Source organism: Schistocerca piceifrons, chromosome 3, assembly GCF_021461385.2.
Source record: "Schistocerca piceifrons isolate TAMUIC-IGC-003096 chromosome 3, iqSchPice1.1, whole genome shotgun sequence".
Lineage (NCBI taxonomy): Eukaryota > Metazoa > Arthropoda > Insecta > Orthoptera > Acrididae > Schistocerca > Schistocerca piceifrons.
In genome coordinates this window covers 106,942,680-106,968,435 of record NC_060140.1, presented here as the reverse complement: position 1 = coordinate 106,968,435, position 25,756 = coordinate 106,942,680, and the positions used below count along the sequence as shown (strand labels likewise).

The window sequence follows — 25,756 nt, the reverse complement described above, 5'->3', positions numbered from 1 at the left end:
CATCTATACCTTTTGGACATTCTGTACATATGAAAGAAAGCTATGAAAACCTAGAAATAGTGGTAAATAAAATAGGCTATTCTGCTCACGGTTGGATGATATGTGGTGATCTAAAAGTAACATGCATGCTCCTTGGTCAGCAAGGTGGCTTTACCAAATTTCCATGTTTCTTGTGTGAATGGGACAGTAGGGCTAGGAATAAACACTGGTGGAGAAAGAATTGGCCTGTGAGGGAGTCTTTAAAACCTGGTGAGAAGAACAATCTACGCAAAAATCTTGTAGATCTAAAAAACTTACTCCTACCACCTCTACATATAAAGTTAGGCCTAATTAAACACTTTGTAAAGGCTTTGCCTAAAGATGGGCCACTTTTTAAGTATATCTGCCAAAAGTTTCCACACCTTTCAGAAGCTAAACTAAAAGAAGATGTCTTTGTTGGACCTGACATTAGAAAATTGATGTTTGATGTTAATTTTGAATCCACAATGATCTTAAATGAGAAATAAGCATGGGTATCATTCAAGCAAGTAGTACAAAGTTCATAAGACATGAAAAAGACTCAGAATAAGTTTCTATTATAGCTACAGTGTTAAAGAAGTTTAAAACTTTAGGGTGTTTAATGATCCTGAAAGTTCACTTTTTGGACAGTCATCTTGATTACTTCCCGGACAACATGGGAGATGTTAGTGCGGAGCAAGGAGAGTGTGTTCACCAGGACGATTAAAGTGATGGAAAAACACTACCAAGGCTGCTGGAACACCAACATGATGAGGCACTACTGTTGGTCACTTCACTGAGAAGTTCAGCAAGCAACTCATTGTAGAAAAAGCTACACAAGAAGCTTCAAAGAAAAAAGAGAAGGAAAATACAAACCAATTCCAACTGACAAGTGAAACCTCTACTAACAAGTATCATTGTTTTAAGTAGCTTACTGTAAATACAAACCATGCTTATGTTGTAACAAAGCTTTTCATTAATTTCCTGTTTACTGTATAGCATAGGATTTTTATATTGTATAGTAAAAAGCATATTGCTCAAAAACTATGGGCGATACAATAAAAAAAAAAAAGAAAAAAAACTAAGACCAGATTTGGATTCAGCTCATAAAAATCTATATAGATCGGCTATCAAAGTAAAAAAAGTTTTTTAAAAATATTTTTTTGTTGGCCTTTGTTATTATTGCAGTGGGCCCAGGACCATTGGGATTTGACCATCAAGCAATGGAAAAATGTCGGCTCTTTGGATGAATCACATTTTTACTGCATTAGGTCGATGGTCATCTCCACAAATGCTGTCATTGAGGTGAATGGCGCCTTGAAACGTGCAGCACGCCACAAATGCAGGCTGGTGTGAGCAGTATTATGTTATGGAAGACATTCTTCTGTGCTTGCATAGGGCCTGTGATAGTAATCAAAGACACGCTGAGAACTGCGAACCACCTGTGTCCCTTCATGCTTAATATCTTCCCCAACGGCGATGTCATCTTTCAGCAGTAAAATTGTCAATGTCTCAGAGCCCGAACCATGCTACAATAGCTTGAGGAACGTTATAGTTAACTCATGTTGATGTCTCAGTGACTAAATTTGCCTGATATATATCCTATGGAACCCATTTGGGCTGCTGTTGCGTGCCATCACTGTGTACGCAAGTCAGCAGCACTTTATTTATGTGAATTACATGACCTGTCTGTACACATCTAATGCCACATACCTTCACAAACCTGCCAACAAACTGTCGAATCCCTGGTATGCAGAACCAGTGATGTATTTTGTTCCAAAGACGGATGAACAATTTAGCTATTAAACAGCTGTTCAAAATTTTTAGGCTCGGTGTATGGGGGAGAACCATTTGCTAATGGATATCTCTCTGCTATGTGGGATATGCAAAATTGTGAGTACCACACAGAATGTGGTCAGTCTTTATAGAATTTGGCAAGCTCAAATCACCTGAGCTAGGGACTGGCAAGGGCTTCCAGTCCTAACTGTAAATTCTGGCGATGCTTCCACTGAAGCATCGCCAGAATTTACAGTGGCTGTGATGTGTTAGTGACATACCATGTCCCATATGGAATGGGGATTTTGGTTAACCACCTGGAACATGAAAATGTTGCAAACCACTACCAAAAACCCTCAAGTCAATGAGGTTGGCAACTGTTGAAGCAAAACAGTTGTTACGAGGTAAACTGCACAATGATGGTGGCTTTAGATAGCCCTTTACGATTTTCAGCTCAAAGATGAACTGTACACACTAGACAAAGACCAGGTGTTTTTGAGAATGTTGGCGAGGCTGTTCCAGTGGCCAGTGAGAGAACAGAGTACAAACAGATGCAGATTGTGGCAGGCATTGTAACAAATGATGCCTTTCATGTAGCCTTCTTGTTAATACCTAGATCTTTGCAGCAACTGGCAGAGAAGATTGAGAAGACTGCCTTACTCATGGAGTTCCAATGAAGCTCACACTCTGCAGCACTGTTACCGCAACTGATCATGGCTCTCTGTATTTAAGTCAGATGGTAAGTTTTAATCGGAGACTTTGAAGGTTCTGTGACACGATAGGTTCCAACTTTCATGATTTGTGTCACAGGATTGAGAACTATAGGGTAGTCAAGTGTGTACTACACGTCAGAGACTGCTACACAGGTAGCTGACCATGCATGGGGTGCTATTGTGTCTTTTTTCCTTCCCTTTTTTTCTTTTTTAATAGAGAAGGCTACTTTTTACCCACTACAGATAATATAAGTGTAGAGAACCTCACAGTCAACTGTGGAAGCAGTTGCAACAAAATGTCAGAGACTGAACCAAAGAAGCTAACATATAGGCACAGAAAGTTGATCAAAAAACAAAACTGACAGTAGTGAGAGTACCAAAGTGTGTATCAAAAGGATAGGCTAATGGGAAATGGATGTGAGATTTCTCACGTTAGACAAGAAAATTAAATTCATTGACATCTGTATTGATCCTGCATGTTTGAACAAGACTCAGTATCAAGGATAGAAATAAATTTGTGATTGGATCTCTTTTCTATGCACCAGATTCCCATCGAGACGTAATCAAAGAGAGAACCTCAGTTTGGTAGTATGTATGTTCTCCAGTCACTGTCATAATTGGAGGAGACTGTAATGATCACAAAATTGACTGGGATGGTTATAGTTTTGCAAATTGTGGATGTAACATTACATTCTGCAAAACAGTACTAAATACGTTGAGACTGGTACCAATGACAATAAAACAGTACTAAATATGTTGAGACTGGTACTAGTGACAATGTGGCAGTTCTAACTACAGTTATTATAAAAGTACAGAGGACAGCTAAAACGTAGGAAGATTTACATGTTCAGTAAGTTAGATAAAGAGGTAGCAATGTCATATTTCAAAGAGGAACTCAAAACATTTACCTCTGAGCAATACCATGGAGAACAACCAAGGCTCAAATATGAAACATTAATTGACCGCACACAAGACAGATAAATACCTACTGGATGTAAAACAAAGGATATGGCTATATAAGCCTTTGATGGCTACTGTGGAAGAACCTTACAGAAAAACCTCTCAGGACAAGGAGGAAAAAAATCTGGTCAGTGGCACTGAAGTTGCTGACTAGACACTTGTGGATGATACAGAAACTGAAATTGAGGGTAGCAAACCAAAAGCAGAAATCTGAACTCAATTTCCAAATGCTCCGTTACAAACAAACTGCACGGAGTACTTCCCCAGATTAATTCTCACACTACTGCAAAGCTGAGTGTCACAGATAATAGTGTGAATAGCATTGAGAAACAAATAAAATGGTTAAAATTGGACAAAGTTTCAGGGCCCAATGGAGTCCTTATCAGATTCCATATAGAATTTGTGATGGAGTTAGCTGGACTTTTAACCATTATATATTGTAGATCCCTGAAAGATACCAAAAAAAAAAAGCTTTTTAAGAGAGGAATCTTGGAATCATATCATATCACAGGGACAGCAAAGACAAGCGTAGACTAATTACAGCATGAACCTAAGCATTTAAGCAATCATTCTTCACATAATACATACCTGAATCGAATAAGTGTCACAATAAAAATCACCCTGTCAGGAACTTCACTGTGGTTTGCAGAGTTCGGGTATAGGTGTAGAATTGTTGTCCTTCCAAATGTGAGCCATTTCACTAAACACAGTGCCAGTTTATGGGTTTTCTCTCCTAAGAGAATTGTATGAATGATGCAATGTATGACGCACTGAGGCACAAATATTAACACAAATAACTAAATTTTCTCACGATATTGCAATAATTGTTATGTTTTGTCACACGATCAGAGTGACCTCACTTTGTACAAACATCTCCCCCCACTCCTCCCCCCCCCCCCAATACACATTCTCTCAGTGTTAGAACAATACATCTCCCTACACCACCAACGACCTGAAAGTCTTTCTAAAATCTCAATTACTGTCAAATTAGTCAACTTTATCCATACCCATAAAGTTCATTTTCATGGGCCAGATCTACAAACAAACAAGAGAGACTGCGATGGGAACCGGGGTGGCTGTGTTCTATACCAGCCTTTTCATCCGTCCATGGAAGACACATCCCTCAAGACACAGAAGCCAGGCACCTACCTTGGTACAGAGTTATTGATGACATCTTTGTGGATAGACTCATGGTGAAGAATGATGCCTCTGTTTTCTCCAAAAACTTAACTTTTTTCCCCAACTAAGATTCACCTGGTCCTTTTGCTAATCCAAATTCCAATTCCTTGATGTTGATCTCCACTTCACTGAAGTCCATATTCAAAACACAATGTATTTAAACCAATTACTACGCAACAATATCTACACTTTGACAGCTGCCAACCTTCCACATCAAATTCTTCATTTCCCTACAGCACTGGCATCTGCAGCAAATGTGTTTGCTCCACCACCAAAGCCATTAACAACTATACCAATAACCTCTTCCAGGGTTTCCTCTTCATGTCCTCCTAAACACACACACACACACACACACACACACACACACACACACACTTTCCTGGATAAAGTAGCTACTGTAGTGTTGCCTTTGTGGTTTTCAGCTGTGCCGGAAAGACCGTGAAGCAGATAGTCTGCAATTAATGTACAGGGTGGCGCAGATGGATCGGGTGGTTTTAAAATACTTGTCAAATTGTAAAGGTATTGGATTGAAATAAAGTGCAAAACGTGTAGTTACAATGGAAGTTTATTAACAAAAAAATAGTAATGTTAGTTTTTAAAAATTACATCCATCAAATGCCCTCCTTCTCGAGCGACGCATTCTTGGAGTCGGTCCTTAACGTTCCGCATTGCCCGCTCAAGCACATCACCAGGAATTGATGTGATTTCGGTGTGAATTGCTGCCTTCAACTCCTGAATGGTCCGGGGTTTGTTCATGTAGACCCTTGCTTTTAAATAGCCCCATAAGAAAAAGTCACATACCGTGAGGTCCGGCGAGCGAGGGGGCCAATGGACATCTCCATTACGGGAAATCAAACGGCCAGGGAACAGAGCGCGTACAGCTTGCATTGATATCCTAGCGGTATGTGCAGTTGCCCCGTCTTGTTGGAACCACATATTGCCCATGTCGTAATTGTTCTCTTCAAGTTGTGGGAGAAGAAAATCTTCAATCATGTTCACATAACGCTGCGAATTAACAGTAACCGCCTGCTCCCTTTCATTTTCAAAAAAGTAAGGACCAATTATCCCTACCTTAGAAACCCCACACCAAACCGTCACTTTGTCACTATGGAGAGGCCGTTGGTGTAGATCTCTTGGGTTAGTGTCGGCCCAGTAACGGCAATTTTGCTTGTTTACGTATCCGTTAATGTGAAAGTGAGCCTCGCCAGACATCATGATAATCAGGTTTACATCTTCCAATAACTCCAACATCTGTTGGCTAAACTGAAGCCTTTGAAGATGGTCTGTTGGGAGAATCTTCTGTACCAACAGGATTTTATAGGGGTGGAATTTCAGTTCTTCGTTAAGAATCCTTTGAAAGCTCCGACGTGACATTCCAAGAGCTTGAGCACGACGTCTCGTTGATCGACGTGGGCTCGCAGTGACATCGCGTCTCACACGCTCCGCGTTCTCAGGCGTTGTTATTGTTGGCGGTCTAGGCGTCCATTTTGGAGCACATGAACCAGTAGTGCGGAAATTATGCACCCAACTCAATATCGTATCTCGCTTAGGAACACTACCGCGAGGTGGGATGTTGAAACGCCGGCGAAAGGCACGCGTCACAGCAACAATTGACTCGTTATTGCGTATGAACTCTTCCACTGCGAAAACACGATGCTCAACGGACCACGTAGCCATCGCGACTGACTGCCAGCCTGCAACTGAAACTTCCCGTCCCCCCCCCACCACAGGACGAAGTCGCCGAACACCTGGCTCCCCCCCTCCAGACGTACAGTCCACTTCAAAACCACCCGATCCATCTGCGCCACCCTGTATTAGCATTGTTCAAAAACAAAAATTAATTACAATGTCATAATTAAAATCAATCAACTACTGTTTATAATAAATTCTACTTTAACCATCATAGTGTGTGTGAAAATACGGTACTTACAAAGTACTTTAGAATCCAATTTCAAATTTTCTTACACTATTTGGGACAAAATACTGTCCAGCACCTGCAGTATTTGAGAAGCACATTGCTTACTACACTTGTGCTGTAACATGAGATTATCGCTCACCCATCACTACTCCTGGGTTAAACAAAAATTTTCAACAGCATGAAAAGTGAGAGAATTAGACGGCGGATAATCCGCAAAGCTGATAATTGACAGTTTACTGTACTATTTATGTTTCTGGACAGTCACTTGACTTATAAAAATGTTTAAAGAAATCTTCCAGTGACTGTACAATCCTCTCTCTTCCTCCCCTCCACCCCTCTCTCTCTCATTACTTACGGTGTAATGCTGACATGTTCAATATCAATTTCGCAGTTTGAGTATGATAAAACTGGATCAATACAAAATCAAAAATTAAATCAATTGAAATGCAATGCCTATGTATCATAGCTTTTGTTTGGTTTTCTTCATGGTCCTATTTTTGTTTTTCATTTATTTTCCTTACCAATTTTGCATTGTATCTTCTCAGATTTCTCCTCAGATATTTTTGTTTAATTTAGTATATTTATGACGTTCACCTGCTTTTTTTCTTCGTTGATAGTCCTCGGTGTCGACATACTGCATTGTTACACCGGCTGAAAAATTGGGGGTGGAAGTTCAACACTGACTACTGTAAATGATGTAGCCGACAGTTGCACAGTGGCGTTTCACTGTTCTTTACTTTCACTGTTCACAACCCCTCCAATCTTACACAGTTATATGACCAGTTCACTATTGGTAAATGAAAAGCCCCATCAATAGCTTGCAGGTAAACATCAACATACTGCTACAATAGTTTGCTGTTGAACATCTATGACCAGTAAATACCCAACCACACAGTTCACTATTTCTGAAATAAATTGAACAGATACTGTTATTGTTTTAAAACACAGCCTATTTATGTTACACTAATTCCACTGTTCAGTTGACACATTGCTCTAATTCATACAGACTTCCCGTCTGAAAATCAGCCGTGGACTGACTGTCTCGGGACCAAAAATCGGGCCTTAATATATCCTCACTGTAATAGGCACTGAAACTACACATTGTTCGATTTTGAAGTTACAGAAATTACAATTAAAATGTAACTCATTCAATTAAATGAATACATAAAAAATTCTTTCTTTTTAACAGTTACTTCTACCACAAAGGTTAGGTCGAATTATTTGTTTAAATAATTAACATGTATAGTTATACAAACAATACTTTTGACAAACCTGGTAATTATATTGGAATTAATTAAGGGCTGGCTTTGCTAATACGTTTTCGAATGGAGCCAAATAAATACTTTAATAATCCTAGTAGTTCTTCTTCCAAATGTTTATAATTAGTACAGCATTTATATTTGTTTGTAGGTCAATAATAGAATCTACATCATGAAAAAATTACTGAGAACCCTATAACAAAAGATTTGGGATTACGGAAGTGTCCGAATCCACCCGTCTGCTTTGACCCATGATGTCATCAATATGGCGGAAATGGCTATTCTAAGCGTCTCCAATATGGCGCTTATGACGTCACTAAATACACACAGTGACAAACACAAAAATACATATAAATGTGACAATAACATCTCTCTTCAAAAATACACTCAAAAGAACAGTACAATATGGGAAATTGGGGGTTTTAGGGTGGGGACAAGCAAAATACGAGGGTTATTCCAAAAGTAAGGTCCGATTCGCCGTAACTATTGAAATTTGGCGCCAATGACAAAACACGCATGCGCGCCGACTCCCAGCAAGCCTTGCGCGTCAAACGCCGCCATTCGCTTTGTTACTGTTGCTGAGTGTAGTTCACAGTGTCACTTTACAATGTTTAAGACAATTGATCAGCCCGCCGATTGTGAAGTAAGGGCAGTGATACGGTTTTTGTCTGCAAGAAACAATTCAGCGGCGGAAATCCATCGGCAGATTACTGAAGTGTACGGTCCTAACATAATGAGTGACAGTAAAGTGCGCAAGTGGGTGCGAGCTTTTAATGAAGGACGGGATAATGTGCACGATGAACCACGGTGTGGCCGACCATCAGTGATTTCAGACGATTTGGTCAATGCGGTTGACAAAAAAATTCGTGAAGATCGCCGATTCACTATTACAGACGTAGACATGCATTTTCCGAATGTGAGTAGAACAACTTTGTACAGAATTGTGTCTGAACATTTGAAGTTTCACAAATTGTGTGCCCGTTGGGTTCCCAGGCTTCTTACTGAGCCCCAACGAATGAAAAGAATGGCTTTTGCTCTTGATTTTTTGGAGCGATATCATAAGGAAGGTGACAGTCTTTTAGACAATGTTGTCACAGGGGATGAGACATGGGTTTCTCACATCACTCCAGAGTCTAAACGTCAGTCAATGCAATGGCGTCACACGTCATCGCCAGTCAAGGTCAAGGCAAAGCAGACAATCTCAACACGTAAGGTTATGGCGACTGTGTTCTGGGATAGACGTGGAGTATTGTTAGTCGACTTTATGGAGAGAGGAACAACGATTAATAAAGCCGCCTACTGCGCTACCCTGACTAAACTTCGACGTGCAATCCAGAATAAGCGACGTGGTCTTTTGTCGTCTGCAATCTTGTTGTTGCATGACAATGCCAGACCCCACACTGCAAATGAAACGCAAGCTCTGATCAAGAAATTTGGATGGGAACAGATGGACCATCCTCCTTACAGTCCGGACCTGGCGCCAAGTGATTTCCACCTGTTCCGTTACTTAAAGGAGTTTCTCGGCGGCAAGCGCTTCGACACAGATGATGAAGTGAAAGAAGCAGTTAAGGACTGGTTATCGTCACAGGCGGCCGATTTCTATAACATGGGCATTCAAAAGCTTGTTGAACGATGTGACAAATGTTTAAATAAGTATGGAAGTTATGTAGAAAAATAGATAAAGATGTAAGGAATGTAAATAAAACAATTGTTTTGAAAAAACATTTTAATTTTGATTTTTTTTTTTTATAACCGGACCTTACTTTTGGAATAACCCTCGTATAACAGTAAAAAAGCACAATACAATCCCAAACCACACAAAATGACAAAAAAGAAAACAACGTTACAACATTCTACTACACCAACAACATCTATAGGAATTGGACACTTCCCTTGACCTATATAGGTCAACCACAGGTGAAGATACCAAAACACCAACACCTACAAACTACGAAAATTGGAATCGGACATTTCCCTTGACCTATATAAGCTGGCGATACCAAAACACCAACACCTGCAGCTAAAAACTAAGAAAATGGGAATCGGACATTTCTCTTGACCTATATAGGTCAACCACAGCTGACGATACCAAAACACCAACACCTACAGCTAAAAACTGCGAAATTGGAATCAGACATTCCCCTTGACCACAGTTGGCAATACCACAACACCAATACCTACAACTAAAACAATAAAAATTGGAATCGGTCTTTTCCCTCGACCTATGTAGGTCAACCACAACTATTGATACCAAAAAACCAACACCTGTGGAAAAAAAAAAAAAAAAAAAAAAAACCCTCAATATAAAAATCAAACATCCCTACATAATTTAAAACACATTTAGTACACCATAAATACACAAAATATGACAATTCAAGAAGAATAAACGCAAAATAACAATTACTTCCCCCCCCCCACACACACACACACACACACACACACACACACACACACACACCACCACATGTACCTGTCCCTGGTCCGAGACGACGGCTCTGGTCAACCTTATGTGCTCGTGACAAATACTACACTTCGCAATCTCAGCGGTCCAAATAACTGGAGGAATTTAATAACAGACAACATGTTCTCCTCGATATCCAGCCACAATATAGAACTGTTATATTTCATCGTCATATCGATACCTAACAACAGAAGCCACACAATAAATTAAACGTCTTACTGCATCACAGACAGCAAACCAGTAGCACCAAACACATAAACAAAAAAAAAATAAATGTTAACTCACTGGAAAAGCTCCAACCCTTACGTCCCCAACTACAAACGCTGCCAATAATTTCACACATCCAACACCAAGGCTCAAATGAACCCAGTGCAACATATTACACTCAGTACATACACACACACACACACCAGCAGAGGGCACCATCATACACAACAAGACGACATCTACAAACACAACCAACTCATAAACTCCATGCCATAATGATGTCACACAGCACAACACCCTTACGTCATGGGTCAAAGCAGACAGGTGGTATCGGACGCTTCCATTGACCCAAAATATTAACTAGGAATAGTCAAAATATATTAGGAAATTGATTACATACACAAAACTAAGCACAAAATTAGACCAGGTGCTATACTTCTTAACTGAGGGCCACCCTTTCTCTTTTATGAAAATGCAGATTATACTCATGTATGTTAATGGTAATTAGTCAAAAATGAAAAAATGACTTCAAGGAGGCAGATGGAGAAATAAGAGCGGAAGTAAAGAAATCCCAGCTTTCTTCATCACATATTCTATTGTTTTTATATAACTTTTTCTTGAAACTCTGGTATTCTCTTTAATTGTTGGTTTGTTTCAGTAGAGATTTTCTTTCTTTGTAACTTAAGCGTCTTCTGGTGCTTGCAAATGTATCTGCAGTAAATGATTATTGCTTTCACCTATGACTGCAATAAAGAGCATATTGGTGCATATATTTGATAGATTTCCATGGAATATCTTGTGTTTGGTTTTTAAAACCAGTATTGATATTCTTTTGGAGATTCCTCCAAGCAGACCTGTAAAGAACCAATGCCTGATGAAGGGTGGAAGGTAGACCGTGGTATGAATTTTTCCTTCTTTTCCTGCTGTTGTTTATTTTGTAAGATTTGCGCATAGAGCTTATAACTGTCTATTTTGTTGCATATTTATTTACTGGTTTTGAGGTGTAAACACCTGTGAGTTTTATGAAAGGATTTGTTATTCGTATTCCCCGTATTTCAATCATTCATTGAATAAATTTCATTTATTTCAGTGATCAGTGTGTCTAAACCTTCAATAAACGCTAATAACTCGTTCACGGTTTTCCACCCTCTATACAATATTTCTTGTTGCGTGTTGAATGGTAAACGTCTAATGAGTACTTTTACTAAGTACATTTCATCTATCGGATCATCTAAGTACTTCGATTTTGTCATACGCCATACTGTGTACCCCTTTGTGCCCCATGAATTATTGTATGGAGTAAGGTGTAATAACTTTAAGATTCATTTTTCTTGAAAACTTGATGACCAGTACTTCCTCTTAAAGCTTTCCTCAAATTCTTCTGCATGAGCATTTCCCCATTCTGCAGTGTCTCCCATTAAATATCCTAATGTGAAATCTATTTTCTTTAAGTCATCCCACTTTTTACGTAAATATCTGGCAAATACTAGTAAAAAATAAATTTGGTATACATCAGTGTCTGGTTTATACTTTGGAAATTGCTTTGCTAAATTAAATCCATTTTCTATATATAAATTCTCTGTTACATCTTTAGTTACTCCTGTCATAGTTTCAGGTTTACAATTTTCTAATTCCTTTTTATTATCATCTGTTGCTTCCCATATTCTATCTAGTTCTTGTTTACTGCCAATTGTACCTTCCCCAGAAGTGATTTTGTCATTATTTATTTTTGTTTTGTCTTCTACTTCTTGTGGTATGAGTAAACTGTAAACGTTTTTTCCAAATGTTTCATAGCATCAGGTGTCCCTATAACAGCATTTTTCTGTATGGACATAATATGCTTATTTACGTCTGCAATACTAGCTTGTACCGTTTGGAATTGGGAATTCACGTTGTCTACATAGTCAGTCCACTGTCGGATTGTTATTCTATGAACACTTTCTTGTAAATCATCTGTTAACACTTGTTTAACTACTTGTTGTACCTCTACCGGAACAAATTCTTGTAATTCATTTACTTTAGAGTTTATTTCCATTATTTTAATGTTTATATTATTAATTTGTGTTTTAAAGTCAGATTCTAAGTTAGCTGTAACCTCTTGTATTTTATGGCTTATTATGTCATCTATTGATTCAGTAATTTGTTCCTTAAAGGACTTAATTAATTCAACTTGCTCCAGTTTCCATCCTTCCTTATCCTTCACTGCTTGTTCTTTAATTATATCTTCTAGTTCTTAACTCCTCATTTTGCATTGCCATATTTCTTGTGATCGGCATGCACTATTTATTACCAATCGATAATATTAACATTAAACCCTATATTCACATAACTGTTTCTACTTTCTAAACGTTCACGGCTCACCCTTCTGCACAACTGGGAACTATGTGCTGGTTGTAGAACAGCCGAAGTCGTAGCTGGGCTGAAGCTGACGTCTGCTCTTGTGCTGCGTGCTGCCACTGACTGGACAACACAGCACCCCATACTCGCGTAACTGCTCGCCACTCAGCATTGATAACTCCCGCCAGATTGACGTCCGCCACATGCGTTACCCAGTTGAAACGAATTTGTTAAGTTTCAAACAAATTCCATGCACTCATTGCTTGTAATATGCGCATGCACTTTTTGCTGCCACTGTCTTCTTCTTTCTTTCTGTTTGAGATTTATGACAGTAAATTATATTTTCCATTCATTATGTGTTTACTATTCTTTCTTAGACAGTTCGTTGAAAAGAAGCTCTTAATTATTTTTGATTTCTTGTTATGTGCTTTATAAGGCACTGTTGTTGATCACTAGTTGCCAGGGGCAACTTCTGTCTTCTATCCTTTGGAGTCATAATTCTGACTAGTAAATTTTCTGTACTTTCTTGCTGGTGCATTCTCCATTCGTGTTTACCATTGTCACCATATGGTGTGTATTTTTCCTTCTTTTCCTGCTGTTGTTTATTTTGTAAGATTTGTGGTGGGTCTTCTACCAGAACTAGCGGGAAGTTGCATCCCTGGCTGATATAACTGGGCAGTATGAAAGTAGTATTACCTTCATCCTCTCTTCTTAGAGTTGTTTTTTGGTGGTCCGGATCCTTCCGTGCCACCTCCCTGTCGATCCAACTGTGGTGAAGATTCCTGGAATGCTTCTGCAAGTTCTCTCTATCGCACTACTAAATAAATAGCCAAACCGCTAACAAACAGGGGTATATTTTGTCCAACATTTTCACTGTTACTTTTCTCAATACAACTAACAATTGCTATGGTTTACCACTCTCTTGAGTACATTCAAACATCCGTACACATACACTATAGGACCTGAGAGAAAAACCAGAAAAACAATTATCACTCTCCAATTGTCCATTACCCCCTTGTTGGTGCGTCGTCTACCCCATGGCTCTTAGATTCAGGCACTTGCTGTACCACGGCACAAATGACTCCTGGATGACCAGTGGTTGTAATACCATTTTCACTGGTCCCCTTCTTGCCGGCTCCACCACTGTTCCACATTCATTGCATACAAGAAAGGAAAGCACAAAGTTTCCCTTAATGAGATTTCCACTCTGCAGCGGAGTGTGCGCTGATATGAAACTGACCTGGCAGATTAAAACTGTGTGCCCGACCGAGACTAGAACTCGGGACCTTTGCCCTTTCGCGGGCAAGTGCTCTACCATCTGAGCTACCGAAGCACGACTCACGCCCAGCCCTCACAGCTTTACTTCTGCCAGTATCTCGTCTCCTACCTTCCAAATCTCATTCTGGAAACATCCCCCAGGCTGTGGCTAAGCCATGTCTCCGCAGTATCCTTTCTTTCAGGAGTGCTAGTTCTGCAAGGTTCGCAGGATAGCTTCTGTAAAGTTTGGAAGGTAGGAGACGAGATACTGGCAGAAGTAAAGCTGTGAGGGGCGGGCGTGAGTCGTGCTTTGGTAGCTCAGATGGTAGAGCATTTGCCCGTGAAAGGCAAAGGTCCCGAGTTCGAGTCTCGGTCGGGCACACAGTTTTAATCTGCCAGGAAGTTTCAAAGTTTCCCTTTCCCACTACATTTATCCTTATTCAATTTACTCACGAGCATCTCTTGTCGACAGCTTTCCCATGGTCTTTTGGGATGTTAACAAATATCCCGAAACACTACAACCGTCAACACATTGCACATAAATAGGTCGAAAAACAATTTGTTGTTTCATTACACCATTGACAATAAAGGTTTGGAAGCTCTAGCAGCCATGAAATAACTGAGAGAAACCTAAATAGGAAGTAGTTGGATATGTCTCATGGCCTAAGACCATTGCCCCAAGTTCTCTCAGTTCACCAGCCCAGTAGGTATGACGATGGCTCTTTATATCATACCTCAAGTCAAACAAAATCAATGGGTGAGGGAGGGAGGGGGGGGGGAGAGAGAGAGAGAGAGAGAGAGAGAGAGAGAGAGAGAGAGAGAGAGAGAGAGAGAGAGACAGGTGGGGGGGAGGGGGGCGGGAAGGAGAAAATACTGTTGTCCTCAACATGGTTAGCTTGAACACCAGAAGTAGACATGATATGTCCTTGCTTTCCTCTGAGGTGTGACCTGACTTGCCCAGCCAGTTAAAGGGGCCTATAACATAAAGTGGATTTCAAGACATGATACAACTGTTTTTCATACATACAAGTCAATTCCAGAGGTGAAATACGTGCCACTTATATAAGAATGCCCATAATCAACAATAAAAAATTTAGAAACCAAATTACAATGATAGTACATTGTCTTAATCGTAATTTATTTGAAAATTATTAGTTTTACTACAAAAATAAATATTTGACATCATTTAACTTTATGTAATCATAATATCACATTACACATCACATAAGTGTGTTTACATGTTCTCTTTGTATGGGGACAGCAACGACAAACATAACTGAACTTCATACTTTGCCTGCAAACAAATAGTCAAATATATTGAGAACTGATGAATTATTATGTTGATATTTATCCTCACTGGCACCAGAGCTTTTATTAACAACATCAAATTTGGTTTTACCATTCTTTAATATTTTCTCAGCTTCCAAATTTATTTGGAACAAGAGTTTCTGTTTCTCTAGTAAAGGGACCTGAAGATTATAATCATTAATTTTCTTATTTAATCTTTTGACACTCTGCTCCTGATCACAGACTGCCTGTTTCCACACACGTACTTCATCAGTTGTAAGTGGTTCTGTTCCAAGAGTTGATCGTACTTCTGAAAGTTTGCTGCGAATTTCTGCGGCATCAATTTTAATTTCCTTTTGTAGTGTAATCCATTCTGGCACATAGCCATTATCTATCATTACCTACCCGACATAAGAAAAAGTAAATAATTATTGTTATTCAGCTTGAGAGCTCTAATAATTCTTGTTCTTAGGTATTAAATAAATAATATTACCTGTCAACAGTTACCAAACACGATGTAGATATGGCACAGCATGAATAGTCACAATATAATGCACCTGCAGTTTGAGCTTAGATAAGAATTTGTTACATCCGCTTCCTAAGGTTCACCTGTCAAGTTTGTGAATGAATTTCTCACAATCTTTATATCATTTCATTTTCCTGGAGGAGATGTATGAGATTTATCTTTGCCAAAAACCTTTCAGCCTAAAGATTTGTGATTCATGGACACAGATTTTCAGAATAAAGTAAGAATATGATACTGCACCAGATGTACTTTAAAAAAATATCATGTTATGCCATCTAACACCAAAAGTTACCAAATGCTGATATTCCAATATCTTAAGGGTGTTTTGGCAATTGCTGATGCTGATGTAGGCATAGGTTTGCAAAAGTTAAAAAAAAAAAAAAATTATTTTCTCTGATTTAGTATATGTAATTGATTGTATGCTTTCATTTAACTTGCATTTACATAAAAGAAGATGTAAATGCTACATCAGATCCAAGACTGACAATGTGAATCAGTAGAATGAACTGATATCATAAACAGGAAAGGAAGTCCGGTTTCAGATTTAGAAGAAAATGATGGACTTAGTGGTGCATACTGGGCTCATGAGCTCTGGGAATTACACTCCTGGAAATGGAAAAAAGAACACATTGACACCGGTGTGTCAGACCCACCATACTTGCTCCGGACACTGCGAGAGGGCTGTACAAGCAATGATCACACGCACGGCACAGCGGACACACCAGGAACCGCGGTGTTGGCCGTCGAATGGCGCTAGCTGCGCAGCATTTGTGCACCGCCGCCGTCAGTGTCAGCCAGTTTGCCGTGGCATACGGAGCTCCATCGCAGTCTTTAACACTGGTAGCATGCTGCGACAGCGTGGACGTGAACCGTATGTGCAGTTGACGGACTTTGAGCGAGGGCGTATAGTGGGCATGCGGGAGGCCGGGTGGACGTACCGCCAAATTGCTCAACACGTGGGGCGTGAGGTCTCCACAGTACATCGATGTTGTCGCCAGTGGTCGGCGGAAGGTGCACGTGCCCGTCGACCTGGGACCGGACCGCAGCGACGCACAGATGCACGCCAAGACCGTAGGATCCTACGCAGTGCCATAGGGGACCGCACCGCCACTTCCCAGCAAATTAGGGACACTGTTGCTCCTGGGGTATCGGCGAGGACCATTCGCAACCGTCTCCATGAAGCTGGGCTACGGTCCCGCACACCGTTAGGCCGTCTTCCGCTCACGCCCCAACATCGTGCAGCCCGCCTCCAGCGGTGTCGCGACAGGCGTGAATGGAGGGACGAATGGAGACGTGTCATCTTCAGCGATGAGAGTCGCTTCTGCCTTGGTGCCAATGATGGTCGTATGCGTGTTTGGCGCCGTGCAGGTGAGCGCCACAATCAGGACTGCATACGACCGAGGCACACAGGGCCAACACCCGGCATCATGGTGTGGGGAGCGATCTCCTACACTGGCCGTACACCACTGGTGATCGTCGAGGGGACACTGAATAGTGCACGGTACATCCAAACCGTCATCGAACCCATCGTTCTACCATTCCTAGACCGGCAAGGGAACTTGCTGTTCCAACAGGACAATGCACGTCCGCATGTATCCCGTGCCACCCAATGTGCTCTAGAAGGTGTACGTCAACTACCCTGGCCAGCAAGATCTCCGGATCTGTCCCCCATTGAGCATGTTTGGGACTGGATGAAGCGTCGTCTCACGCGGTCTGCACGTCCAGCACGAACGCTGGTCCAACTGAGGCGTCAGGTGGAAATGGCATGGCAAGCCGTTCCACAGGACTACATCCAGCATCTCTACGATCGTCTCCATGGGAGAATAGTAGCCTGCATTGCTGCGAAAGGTGGATATACACTGTACTAGTGCCGACATTGTGCATGCTCTGTTGCCTGTGTCTATGTGCCTGTGGTTCTGTCAGTGTGATCATGTGATGTATCTGACCCCAGGAATGTGTCAATAAAGTTTCCCCTTCCTGGGACAATGAATTCACGGTGTTCTTATTTCAATTTCCAGGAGTGTATGATGAATATGCTTGAAGTAATAATTTCACACTTAGCTTATATAGTTGTTTCAAATAATGCTGGATTAATTAGAAAAAAACATAGCTCTTTTAATTAGTATAACAAAAAAGGTCATTTATACAGGATGAAAATAGTGATGGCACATCATTAGTAATTTGCACGTAGGTAAATGATGACCAATTCTCTGTCCTTATGAAGCTACATAACATTATCAACTGATTCCCATTAATTGATCCTTAAAACTGGAAGTAGCTGCACAGTATGGCATAGGACAGTGGAGAATAATCTGCATAACCAAGCTCCACTGTACACCAAAATGATGTGATTGAATGGAAACACAACATGTGACTAGACGTAACAAAATAAACTGCATATTTCTTATAATTCTTACAAATCCAGACCATGGATCGACACTGGCTGGGTTAGAAGTATCTCTGGTGATCGTTACATTTTAACTCAGAAATTTTGGATATTACATTTCACATTAGAAACAGAATTTATTTTATGTATCAAAGATGAGTATCTTTTACTACACTTTGTTCTGAAGAAATATGACCAGATCTGGTCAACAAAAATTAAATTTCATTTTTTTTACTCAACAGTTTAGAAACAGAAAGAAAATTAAGAGAAATATGACCAGAAATGATCATAAACATGTTTATGTATTATTACTTCACTCTAATCTCATCAGAGAATGAAGAAATAAAAGAACAGAAAACTTAAGACTTTGATCGGCTGACCTCATTGAGGATTTCCACATTGAAACTGGTAGCAGTGACCATGTGGCAGTTGTAGCAAAAATGATTATGAAAGTACAAAGGGAAACTAAAACAAGTAAGAAGGTTTTTAATGTGTTCAACAACCTAGATAAAGAAGCAGTAGTGTTACGTTTGAATAAAGGACATGAAACATTTTGCTATGGGGAGGAGCGTGTACAACAGGCTGTTCCAACCGAGCTCCAAGGAGCCGGAGCACTCCGGAGCACTCACTGCGGCAGCTCGGAGCCTGCGTGGAGGGGGAAAGCGAACTCACTGCCCCCTGGCCGCATGCAGCCACAACTAACGCAATAATACATGTTCAATGACAGCTACGACTAGCTGCGGGAGCCCTGTACCTCTATTGGAGGATACCTTTCTACTCACTGAGAGGGATGGTCATCCACAGTGTCCTGTATGTCATAAAGTATTTAATTCTGCAAAGAGGTACAATATACAGTGACATTATACACGTCTTCATGCAGTGCACTACGATCAAGTAGAAGGCATTGCTCGCAGAGAACTGGTAGCCAGGCTTAAGAACGACATACCAGGAGACATAAGTTTAAAAACGGTTTCGTAATACGGAGGGTATCAAAACATGCAACATAATTCGTCTTCTGTAATGCGTTTATAATTTTCAGGTGAATGAGAGTGGAGAAAACACTACTGAATCTGCAATTCAAGCAAGCTACAGGGTTGCTCACATCACTGCGACAAGTGGCAAGCCATTTTCGGTGGGATCACTCGTAAAATATCAGCATGGTAGCAGTTGCAGAATGTTTGTTTCCAAGGGAGGTGCAGGCAATTGAAGGGGTTTGCCTGTCGAAGCAAACAATGTCTCATTGAATCCTGGACATGGCAGCGGATTTTAGAGGTACAGCTCAGGAAAAAGACGGAGAGCTTTGTTGCATTTTCGCTAGCGTTGACAAAAGTACCGACATATTGGACTGTGCTTAGCTTGCAGTCTTTGTGCATGGTGTCGACATGGAGCTGCAAGTAACTGGAAGAACTCTTGGATGTGGTACCACTCAATTACACTGCAACAGGATGTGACATTTTTGAAGCTGTTTGTGAATCAGTGGACAAGATGAATTTGCCATAGGATAAGCTCCATTCTGTAGCGACAGACGGTGCACCACAAATGATCGGGCGTCACCAAGGTTTTGCTTCTCATTTGAAAAATAAACTCAGGGACGAATTCGGGAAAGACATTGTGACTCTTCATTGTTTTATTCACCAAGAGGCACTGTGTGCAGAAACAGTAGAGCTAGGTGGCGTAATGAAAAATGTTGTGAACTGTGTGAATTTTGTGCGGTGTCATGGTATGAATCATCGCCAATTCAAAGGATTCCTGAAAGATATGGAAGCGGAGTATGGGGATATACCTTACCACAGTACAGTTCGTTGGCTGAGTAGGGGAAAAGTTCTTGATGTTTTCTTTGCCATTTGTGAGGAAATATCCCTTTTTCTCGAAATGAAAGGAGAAGAAATGCATTGTCTGAAAGATATAAAATGGATATCAGACCTGGCGTTCCTAGCTGACATAACTATGCATCTGAATAATTTAAATCTGTCATTGCAGCGCAAAGGGCAGCTAATCGTTGACATGCACGACCAGATCAAAGCATTCATGGAAAAGTTACATTTATGTGAGAGGCAGATGAGTAATGGACATTTAACATTTTTCAACCGTCTTGCTTCTTTAAAACCTGAAGGTACTACTTTAAGTAATTTCCAAGCAAAGTTAAAGCAGCTCATCATGTCGTTTGAAACACGATTCCAAGACCTCACTAGTTTGGAAATGGAACTTAAGGTGTTCAGCACTCCTTTTTCAGTTTCCCCCGATGACTTGTCATCGTCACTTCAATTGGAGATTATTGATTTGCAAAATTCAACTTTGTTGAAAGAGAGGTACTACAACACATTGGATTTGTCATGATGGTATCATTCATTAGAGCAAAAAACATTTCCCAAGCTTCACAACAAGGCCGCTCAGGTCATGTGCATGTTTGGATCTACATATTGTTGTGAGCAGCTTTTCTCAGCAATGAAAAGAGTAAAAGTAAGGAACGACTGTTTCTTCAGAATGCAACAATGAAGACCATCCTCCGCATTAACGCTGCGAACACTTTGACGCCTGATATTTCCGATCTTGTAATGAAAAGAAAATGTCAAGCTACAGAGGCCCACTAAATTTAGTATGCAATTTCTTGTAAAACAGTTGTTTCTTATTTATTTCCTGAACATCGTATTTCCTGGTGTAGCATGTCACCACGTCTTAGCAACTAAGAGTATGAGGTTGGCGATCTTGTAAGACGCAGCTGGCACATCAAAACGCTTGCCTTGCCGCCTGCCTCAGCCAGCCGTGCCATGTGCTGGCCCACTTTAATGGTCACAATGAGCTGCACGGTTCCCTGGAGCAGGGAGCACTCCGCGGCTCACAATGGAGCTGACGAGCTGGAACAGCCTGATGTACAAGAACTGTTGCTCAGGTTCAGAAGAATAGTTGACCATGTAATTGATAGCTATATACTTAGAACAGTTCATAATAGCAAGGACCCCCATGATATAGGTTCACTGTAAAGAAATTTATAAACATTACTTTTCTTGTAATGTGTCTCAACAGTTTACATAAATTTTTAAATGATGTCATGTTCACTTTTAGCTGCAACTGTTTTTATTACAGTTAAAGCTAAATGGAAACAGGATCTCATTTAAATACTTCCAAAAAACAAAGACTACTGCACCATAGATGTAAAACAAAGCATGGGACTATAGATGGATAGATGTTGATGAAACAGCAGGAGGGCAATCCATGAAGTGTTATTCAATGACTACAGTAGCGGAACATTATCAAAGGATCTCTCACACAACCCAAAGATATTCTGGTCATACATAAAGGACATTAATGGTACCAAAGTTAGTGTCCAGACACTCATGGATGAGATATGAACTGAAATTGAGGATAGTAAATCAAAAGCAGAAATGCTGCACTCCATTTCTAAACTTTCCTTTACATAGGAAAAGCCAGGGGTATTGGCCAATTCAACTCTTGCACCAGCAACATGACGAGTGATATAGGTTTTATTATCAGTGGTAATGAGAAAAATCTGAATCTGCTAAAATTCAATAAAGCACCAAGGCCCAATGGAATCTTCATCATATTCAGTACCACACCTACATTTATTATTGAAAGTATGGAGTATCAAGTGAAATTTGTGACTAAATTGTGGATTTCTTGGCAGCAAGAATGCAGCACGTTATCTTGGATGGAGGGTGATCAACAAATGTAGAAGTAACTTCACCTGCGGCCCAGTGCTGTTTGTTGGCACCCTTGCAGTTCGTATTGTATATTAACGACATTGGAAATAATATTAATAGTAACCTCAGACTGTTCGTAGATGATGCAGTACCAAACAGGAATAGAAGGAGATGTTCAATGTAAGCAGAGGAGGACAGTAGGAATGGTCACAGGCTTTTTGATTTGTGGCAGAATGTTACAGAGATGGTGAAGACATGAACTGACAGACAATGGAAGATACATGTAACTATCCTAAGAAAGCCTACTTACGAAGTCTTTAGAGCAAGCTTTAAGTGATAAATCTAGAATACTATATATATAGCACAACCCCTTATGTATTGCTCACACAGGAATTGCAAAGACAAGATTAGATTAATTACAGCATGCACAGAAGCATTTAAACAGTCATTCTTTCCATACTCCTTATGTGACTGGAATGGCAAGCAGCCCTCAAAGGCTACGATCTCAAGATTTTTTTCAGTTGCTGGACAACACTTCAGAATAGTGATAAATACCCAGCAGATTACACTTCATATGATGAAGTAGAGGGTAGAACTGATATGCATAGAAGAATCAGAGGCATATTTAAGGGGGTTTCTGGACTTAAGCCCCCCCCCCCCCCCCCCAATTTAAAATTACAGACATAACAATATTATGAAAAGGATAGACAGCTACTCACCATATAGTGGAGATGCTGAGTCGCAATTGGGGGGGGGGGGGGGGGGGGGGGAACCTGTCAAACAAGTAAGCTTCCAGCCAAAAGGCCTTCATCAGAATTTGGCAACATACATGCAAATGGAAGAGGATGTAGATGAAGATGAAATGAGAGATTTGATACTGCATGAAGAATTTGACAGAGCACTGAAAGACCTAAGTCGAAAGAAGGCCCCGGTAGTAGACGACATTCCATTAGAACTGCTTATAGCATTGGGTGAGCCAGCCCTGACAAAACCCTTCCATTTGGTGAGCAAGATGTATGGGACAAGCGAAATACTCTCAGACTTCAAGAAGAATATAATAATTCCAATCCCAAAGAAAGCAGTTCTTGACAAGTATGAAAAATAACTGAACCTCAGTTTAATAAGTTGGTTGCAAAATACTAACACAAATTCTTTAGAGACGAATGAAAAAACTGGTAGAAGCTAACATCAGGGAAGATTAGTTTGGATTCTGTAGAAATGATGGAACACATAAGGCAATAGTGATGCTATGAGTTATATTAGAAGGTAAATTAAGAAAAGACAAACCTACATTTCTAGCATTTGTAGACTTAGAGAAAGTTATTGACAATGTTGACTGGTATACTCACTTTCAAATTCTGAAGATGGCAGGCATAAAATACAGGGAGCAAAACAGCATTTACAATTTGCACAAAAATCAGATGGCAGTTATAAGAGTTGAGGGGCATGAAAGGGAAGCAGTGGTTGAGAAGAAAGTGAGACAGGGTTGTAGCATATCTCTGATGTTATTCAATCTGTATACTGAGTAGGCAGTAAAGTAAACAAAAGAAAAATTTGCAGCAGGAATTAAAATCCATGGGGAAGAAATAAAAGCTTTGAGGTTTGTCAGTGACAGTGTAATTCCGACAGAGACAGCAACGGACGTGGAAGAGCAGCTGAACGGAATGGACAGCATCTTGAAAGGAGGACATAAGATGGACATCAACAAAAGCAAAATGAGGATAACGGAATGTAGTCAAATTAAATCAGGTGATGCTGAGGGAATTAGGTTAGGAAATGAGACACACACAGTAGTAGATGTGTTTCGCTATTTGGGGAGCAAAATAACTGATGATGGTCGAAATAGAGAGGATACAAAATGTAGACTGCCTCTGGCAAGGAAAGCGTTTCTGAAGAAGATAAATTTGTTAACGTGAGTATAGATTATGTGTCAGGGACTCTTGACTAGAAGAAGGGATCAGTTGGTAGGATACATTTTGAGGCATCAAGGGATCACCAATTTAGTATTGGAAGCAAGTGTGGAGGGTAAAAATCGTAGAGGGAGACCAAGAGATGAATACACTAAGCAGATTCGGAAGGATGTAGGTTGCAGTAGTTATTTGGAGATGAAGAGGCTTGCACAGGAGAGAGTAGCATCAAACCAGTCTCTACCCCTTTTCCTAAACCTCTCCAGTCCATTTTGTTCACCCCTCTTCCTTCCCCTTCAACCCTTCTGCCAGATGAGAGTAATTGGCTTGCATACATGATACATGTTTTACATGTGTGCCCTCCTGCTGCCACTTGCTGAGTAGATTTTTTATCTATCCATTAACATTATATTTCCAAATTCAAACAAAGTGGATCCGAAGAGATATATTCAATAAATGACGGATGCAAAAGTGTAGGGGGTTTCCCATTCTTTGGGAAGCTTCACAGTTGGATTACTGTGCGGACCTGAGCTGTTTAGAACAATTTTTCCTCTTCTTGTTCTATTCTCTTTCTTCTTCAATTTCCCTTGTGTAGTAGAGATGGTTGATTAGGAATATTAAATGAAGTAGTTTGAAGGGTGGATACAAAAGCAGCAGGAGAAACAAAGATACTGTGATATCAGTAAGTCAAAATATTTAATTAAAAAAGTTGAATGAATGAATAAAGTCAACAGTGCTGATACTTGTGTTGCTTTTTCGGAGAAGAACTTTGTTAAGTGATAGTTTCAAGCTACTGAAGTTTTCACTTCTGTCAAAAAGTATTTTGGAAATATCCTAGTAAAGCAACCAGGAAAAGGGGCAGATTTCAGGAAAGTCACCCAAAACCGTGGGTCAGGGGAGACTTTACTGTATGGGATGAGAAGGAAAGTCTTTCCTTTTCATCCCATACGGTAAGTCTCCCCTGACCCACAGATGCGAGTGACTTTCCTGAAATCTGCTCTTTTCCTAGACCTCTACAGTCGTTTTCCTTCACCTCTCTTCCCCTTCAACCCTTCACCTGAAGAAGGAGCCATGGCTCCAAAAGCTTACCAATTACAACTGTCTTTTATGTGTGTGTTATGCCGTCTGCTTGGTGAGTAGATTTTGTTATCTATCCAATTAAATAATTTATTATTATGTACATTATAAACATAACTGAAATGGCAGTCGATGAAGAATCACTGCAAACATTAAAAACATGAATATGAACAAGAGATATTAGTAATCATAAAAGCCACAAAATCAACTTACTCATGTGGAGTTCATGGTATCACAGATGGCTTATTATAGGATATTTCTGTAGAAACAGTCAACTCATTATGTAATGTGACAAACCGTTCAGCAAGCAGACAATGTTTCTCAAAAGTATAAAACACAGAAAATTAATAGCATTTCTTGATGAATTGGAATTCTTGATCACAGTTAGGATTTCGTAAAAACGTGACTGTTAATGGAGCTCTTCTCAGTTTGACTGAACAAATTCTTAATTTTTCAATTAAATTCTCATTGACATAAGTTAGGCTTTTGATTTTGTTATTAACTCACAGTTGCTTCTGACATCAGAATCACACCACATGATTCTTGAAGGAACTGAACTCCCAAGTATAAATCAACTTCGAAGGTCAGATTACTTTACAAATGAGTGAATGTGTTAAATATTTGATGTTAAGCATGTGTGTGTGAAAAAGTTTAGACGGGGTTTGAAATTACATTTAAAATTTGCTGGAAACTGCTAAGTACTCTCATTCTTAAATACTGGATGAATTATAGTCTGGGAAGTCTGCATGTCCTGAGTTATGCTGCCTCAGGACGTATACACTGTTACTAACTGTAACACTTTTCTTACTGTGTTAAATCTTTATTATAATATTATACCTTCTAATGATTA

The 25,756-nt window shown here is 40.0% G+C and overlaps 2 protein-coding genes across 7 annotated transcripts in view; one reads left to right on the top strand and one right to left on the bottom strand.

The window, feature by feature from the left end:
• Nucleotides 1–14,881, top strand: part of LOC124787739 (trifunctional purine biosynthetic protein adenosine-3) — a 111,435-nt gene extending 96,554 nt beyond the window's left edge. For 5 of the 6 annotated variants that reach the window (XM_047254600.1, XM_047254598.1, XM_047254597.1 and 2 more), the window contains exon 19: nt 14,843–14,879. The gene's annotated coding sequence lies outside the window, so the exon portion shown is untranslated. Of the gene's footprint in view, nt 1–14,842 lie in introns of all 6 variants that reach the window. The other variant, XM_047254594.1, reaches the window with a different exon arrangement.
• Nucleotides 14,882–15,181: 300 nt separating this feature from the next.
• Nucleotides 15,182–25,756, bottom strand: part of LOC124787811 (dnaJ homolog subfamily C member 28) — a 64,844-nt gene continuing 54,269 nt past the window's right edge. The window contains exon 6 of the mRNA XM_047254738.1: nt 15,182–15,752. Within this exon, the coding sequence (XP_047110694.1) occupies nt 15,348–15,752 (405 nt within the window). The 3' untranslated portion in view covers nt 15,182–15,347. The remainder of the gene's footprint in view (nt 15,753–25,756) is intronic.